This window comes from Sminthopsis crassicaudata, chromosome 3 (genome assembly GCF_048593235.1).
Source record: "Sminthopsis crassicaudata isolate SCR6 chromosome 3, ASM4859323v1, whole genome shotgun sequence".
NCBI lineage: Eukaryota > Metazoa > Chordata > Mammalia > Dasyuromorphia > Dasyuridae > Sminthopsis > Sminthopsis crassicaudata.
In genome coordinates this window covers 396,945,749-396,951,748 of record NC_133619.1, presented here as the reverse complement: position 1 = coordinate 396,951,748, position 6,000 = coordinate 396,945,749, and the positions used below count along the sequence as shown (strand labels likewise).

At 51.6% G+C, this 6,000-nt stretch overlaps 1 protein-coding gene across 3 annotated transcripts in view; it reads left to right on the top strand.

Moving 5' to 3' along the window:
• The first annotated feature begins 1,382 nt into the window (after positions 1 to 1,382).
• The window catches only part of NECTIN1 (nectin cell adhesion molecule 1), a 181,011-nt gene continuing 176,393 nt past the window's right edge, over positions 1,383 to 6,000 (top strand). Inside the window, exon 1 of one of the 3 annotated variants that reach the window (XM_074302468.1) lies at positions 1,383 to 2,364. In XM_074302468.1, the coding sequence (XP_074158569.1) occupies positions 2,286 to 2,364 (79 nt within the window). In that variant the 5' untranslated portion in view covers positions 1,383 to 2,285. The remainder of the gene's footprint in view (positions 2,365 to 6,000) is intronic. The other 2 variants (XM_074302469.1, XM_074302467.1) reach the window with 2 other exon arrangements.

Below are 6,000 nucleotides of genomic sequence, written 5' to 3'. Positions count from 1 at the left end.
AGGTGTGCATTATAGATGATTGAGGCATGAGTATTACTGTGTGCGTGCTAGCAAAATCGGACAATGAAGCACCATGGTGTAGGGGAAACAGGTGGAGTAATGAATAGGGTGCCAAGCCTATGGGAAAGAAAAACTAGTCTAGCTGTGTGACCTTAGATAAGTCACTTCACCCTATTTGCTTCAGTGTCCTTATCTGTAAAATGAGCTGAAGAAGGAAATGATATACCACTCCAGTATCTCTGCCAAGAAAGCCCCAAAAGTTGTCACAAAGAGGCGGACTGAACAAGGGAGCGGGGTGGGAAGGAGAACACACTGGAAATTCCGTCAGAAGTCCCGGTTTTTAAATCTGCTACTCATTACTGCTGTAACATTGGACAAGTGATTTCTTCTTCATTTTCCTCATTTGTAAAATAAGGACCTGGACGAGCTGATTTCTAAGGTCCTTTTTACTTCTATATTTTCCAGAATTTATACTTAAAACATGAAATACAAGAAATCATAGAGGTCAATAGACTCGAGCCTCCAAGACCTATCTCATCACCCCTCCCCCCCCCCTTTCCTTTTCGGTTAAGGGAAGAATTTACATTTTTTGAAAAGCAAAAAGGGTTTTTTGCCCTGGACAAAGGGGAAAGAGAACTTAGCCTAGTTTTCCTACGGTGGCACGGAGGATCTGCCTTCTTTGGTAGCAACCGGGGAGCCGGTTTTCTCCTTGAATTCCTGGAGGAGCTCTAGGGGAGGGGGGAGGGGGGAACCACGGCATGAAGAGCCAGCTTCGGGCTGCTGGGGTAGAAATGTCGGTAGGGTTCAGCCCCCTTGGAAAAATGCCCGATTCACCAGGATGTGGCCTGGGTATGACACAGGAGGGTGGTGGGGAGTCCCTGCGGGGGACACTCCCGGGTGGGACACTTTTACAAGGAAATTCCCTCGGGCAGAGTAAGAGGAGGGAGGGAGCTCTCCCTGCTTGGCCTTTCCCTCCCTCCTCTCCCGAAGGGAAAGGAACACTGTACCCACACTGGGGATGGGGAACCCTAGGCACAGTTCCTGGGAAAGGTTCCCAGAAAAGAGGTGATAATGAGAAACTCAAAAGAAACCTTGGTGCATTGCTCTCCAGTCTCACCTGTCAACAACAGAGCCTCCTCCTCCCCCCAGCTCAGGATCCCCGTCCTCCGCCCCCTGACCAGAAGCTATTAATCCCGTCTAGAATCCGAGAGTCCTTCCTCTCTCTCCCCCTCTACCCCCCTTCCCCCAGCAGCCAAAACCTTCTACTGTTCTGACCACTAGAGGCCACTGCTTCTCTTCGCAGTAATGCCGGAGGGAGGCTCCCCCTTTGGCCCTTCCCCTGGCAAAAAGCTACCTAAACGGGCATCCCCCCGCCCCAACCCCAAGGGTGGACCTGGTAGTGACCCAAGCCAGCCTCTCGCTGCAACCGGACCTTTGGCCTTCCTCCCTTGGATCGCGCGGTCCAGGCTGCCCGAGGCCTGGTCAGGCTCCTAGGGAGCCAGGAGGGGGTTAACGCTAACCCCTCCTCCTCCCGTCTGACATCACTGGAAGAGGGTGAGAGGCTGGGAGCTGTGTGTGTGAGAAAGAGAGTGTGTGTTCGTGCTGGATGTGGGCTACATTGTTGCAGCTCGCGGGAGAAAGGCGGAGAGGGAAAGCGAGAGGGAACGAGGGGGACTCTCTTTTCGGATGCTGCGAGAAGCCCGCGGGGTAGTCCAGTCACCTCGCCGCGCTGTAGGATCCTGGGCCCCGGATCCCGCTTGGAGCCCACTCTCGGAGGACCCCGGCCAGCCATGGATGCCTGCAACTTGGAGCAAACGGGGACTGTTTGATTGATTGTGCCGAGCCCAGCCTCCCCCTTACGCTCCCCGAGACCCCAAGACCAGGGAGCAGCCTGCGCTTGGGCTCCGGGAACCAGAGGAGTCCAGAGCTGCGCGGGGCGGGGGGGAGGGGGTTCCCTCCTGCCCCAGCCGGGGGCTGCGTGGAAGAGAAGGGAGAGAAGGGCGGGGAGGGGCGGAAGAGGGAAAGGAGAAGACGGGGCATGACTCGTTTAACTTGCGGCGGGCATCTGCCGAGGCTCTGAGCCGGCTGCCCCGGGGGGCCGGTCTGTGCCTGCGACCTGGGCACCCCCGCTGTATCTGATCCCGAATTGACACTGCAGCGAGTTGACCTGGATACTTGGAGTGCCGGCCACCCACTATTGATCCCCGCTCGTCTTTGGGGAATCGTTTCGGGAGAGGGAGGAGAGCTCTCCTCGGACCCCCTCTCCCAGGACCAACAGCCCCCCAATGGCCCGGATGGGGCATGCGGCCGTCTCTGGATGCTGGTGGGCTTTCGCTCTTGGCTTGGCCACTCTCTTCCTCCCAGGTAAACGGTTTTCTTCTTTTCACTCCCGTTCCTCCCCGGCTCACACCCTCTGCAAGGCTGGGCGGGAGGTGACTGGACTGCAGGCGTCTAGTTTGAGGGAAATGAAAGGGACCAGAAAAGTTAAATCGTGGCTTGGGTAAGATTTTGGGGGTGGAAGAAAAAACCCAGGCAGACCTTGCTGGGAGCTGCTGAAATGCAGGTTTCTTCGTGGAAAGCAAGCACTTTCTTGCGGAAGGTTTTTTTTTGTTTTTTTTTTTTTAATAATAACATGTAATCGTGTTCTATTTATTTAATAACCATCTCTCTGCTCGGGAAGCAGTTTGGAAACACTACATGTTACATAAATGCAAAATAATCACCGTAATTACCTTCTCGGGGTACCGATACAACAACCCCTCCGGGGAAGGTGTCAGTCTCAGAGCTGGTGGGCTGAGGGTTTGAGGAATGGCTTAGGGCGGGAAAGCGTTCTTGCTTGATAATTCTTTTTTCCCTGAAATGGGTTTCTTGGACTGGGGCTCCCTCTAAACCCCTGCGCACTAGGTTTTCGGCTCCTGCGGCAGTGGGTGGACGGGTCCTAGAGAGATTACTTCTCACCTGCGGCTTTCTAGTGAGGCTTGGTTAGGAGTCGGGGGGCGGGAATGGATTGAATCCTCCGGGAAGATGTCTGGAGAAGGTCCGGGAACTCAATTCCCCGGTTCCCTAACTCCCTCCCCAGCTCGGGGAGGTCTCCTCTGAGGAGGTGCTCATTCTCGCTGGCTGGTGGCTGCGTGACCCACTTTTCCATTCATCCCCCGGGGGTGCCCCCGCCCGTCCCAGGGTGTGGGCCTGTTGGCAATCATGGGGTTAACCAAAGCCCAGAGTCCGAGAGAACCAACAAAAGGTGGCTCGCGTTTGCCCATTCAGATACCAGAGGGAAGAGGGAAGGCAGGGACAGACTGGGGTGTATTGTGCTGGGAAATGAACTGGAAAATGCGTTTGGGAGGCAAATCTAATGTTCTTAACCCCTTGAAGCACTGTCCCTTACCCCCATGCCCCTTTAGCAAGGAGCCAGAAGGCAGTATGTATTCTACGTGGCCAGGAAGACGGAATAAGAACACTCTATCACCCCAATCAGATGAAATAATCCAATGGAATAATATTTGTAAAGCACTTAACACAGTACCTGGTACATATTAGACGCTTAATAAATGCTTGTTTCTTCCTCGTCCTTCTCTCCCTCCCCCCCCCCGCCCCCGTTTGTGTGTGTGTTGGGGGGGGTCAGTTTGTAACACGTGATCTTCACTTTGGCATCTGGAGGTATAAGTATAGAGACCCATTTTGTATTGGGATGAGAAGAGGGGAAGTATTGGTTATCTTGCCTGGTTGCCAGTGTCTGGGTGCGAATAGTGAGTGCAGACCCAGTAGGGGGCATAGGAGCCGGTTAGTCCGGGAAAGGCCAACCTGCCTTGGAAGGTAGGTGGGTGGGAAACAAGGGGGCTGGGAGAAAGGTAGAAAATCATAGGGAGGGGACTGTCTAATGGGCTTGGCAGAAAAGGTAAAGGGAAGTAGCACTGCAGTAACGTTTAGCTACCTCATCTCTGGTCGTTTTTAGGAGGGATCCGAAGGAACTGGAATAGATGGGCAGTTCAGTAAGTGTGTTTGTCTTCCCTCTTCTGACAGTGGCACTGCCCACTTTGGATGGACATCATCGTCTTTTCCTCAGGACCTAGAACTTGATAAAAGCTCTGACCCATTCTCTACTCCCCACTTGGAGGGGGGGGGGTCTGGGAAAGGCTGATGCTGTGAGCCATGGAAGCAACTGGAAAGAACCTGATACCTATTGTCCATAAGCCTTGGATCCTTTCATTCTTTCATTGCCGCTATCCCCAAAAATCTATAGCAAAGAGAGTAATGGTCTGCCCTAGGCAGGGGTTAAAATTCTGGACTGAGGACAGACTGAGGCCTGGAAGCTTTTGGGGACTGGGAAACAAAGCCTCTCCTCATTGTTGTCTTACTTCCCTTCGATGTGATGCCCTAGGGCCCCCATTCCTCCTGTGGGGCTGGGGACTGACTCAGCTGCGAGCCTGCCACCTCTAGGGAGGGGGCACAGATGCTGGATTCCCTGAGCATAAGTACTCAATATGAATCCTGTTCCAGGATGAGAAAGGAGGGAATCTCGGCACAGCCTGGCACTAAGTGCTTTTTGATTGACTAATTGATAGATGTATTGAATCATCAGGGGCTAAGTTTCATGGACTAGACCTTAGGTTTCTCTAGCTTTTTTCTTTCTAAAAATCTCTCCACCCTCTTACAGATCCTATTGGCTTATTCCCCCAGTAGCTAGAGAGGGAGGAACAGGGAGTGATATCTTCCTAGTGCACAGATCTTCATCTGTGTACAATAGACCAGAGGGGTTACTTATCCAAGATCACACAGTCTTCCTCTCCTTCCAGCAGCCTATTCTGCTACGAGCCCCAGCTGCTTCTGCTTCCCTCTAGGGGAGCCAGTCTCACCAGTCCTACTGCTCTTTTCCAGGTTCTCTCTGGATTGTGGCAGGGAGCCGAGAGACTGTTGAGGAGAGGAGCCTAGTTGGGGAGGGGGGAGTAGAGAGAAGCAGAGCCCCCGGAGTGCGTGTGGGGGCCCCTGACTTTGAAATGCTCCCCATCTGGCTGTTGAAGTATAAACAGAAATATGTTTTCGGCAACACAGACTTTGTCACTGAGGGCAGTGAATCTTGGATTCTCTTTGCTTCCTGGGATTGAAATCTATTATTACTGTTCACCGTTACTTGGTGGAGAAGTGTTTCAGGAACTGGATTAGAGTGTAGGGCACTGGGGAGTGAGGGAGGGAGCATTATTTAGAAGCAAAGGGAGAATATCCCAACACTATACACCCCCTTCTTCTTAATCAGTTTCCCTAATCCTTTTGTCATCTAGGGGAAAACAGACATCCTAAAACATACACACCCCAAATGTAACACACACCCTGTGAATTGGTTGGAAGACCTATTGTGGCCAAAACTGGAAGGCCCCTTAACTACAACCTTAGCAAATAGCTGATATAATTGCTACCTATGAAAATTGGAATATTGTTTCTCTTTACTTTCTTCATCCTCTCAACATACAGTAGTGTGTGTATATCACAGAATCGTTAAGAAAACACCAAACTCTGCCAATCTGTGATTTCTTGCTAGTTGGAATTAGAATGATGCTTACCTAGTGAGAGATTATAGTCACTGGAAATAATTTAGGACAGTTTTCTCAGTTCCAAAAGCCAGGAGGAAAGATGGGCATTATGGGGGTAAGCAAAGAGAGGAGGAGAGGAGGAGGAGGAGGGTGTTATTACATCAGAGGCTAAGAAGAGTTGGGCCAAGCTCTGAGGCAAGTGTCTAACATCCATGTCTATACATAGAGAGAGAAATAGAGGGGATAGTTAGTGAGGCAGAGGCAATGTCTACATGCCTGTATCTCTCTAAAGGGACTAAATGGGTCCATTAGTAAGATCTGCATTGTAGGTCTAGTTCCTTTATGAGTCACTTTTCTTTGCACAGGAAAAAGTCTACAACTAACTGGCTATTGGTTTTTTTCCTGACCTCCTCCACTACCACCCTTTAGGCTTCCACCCCCAATTCTAGCCCAGTTCCCTGGGGGATTTGGG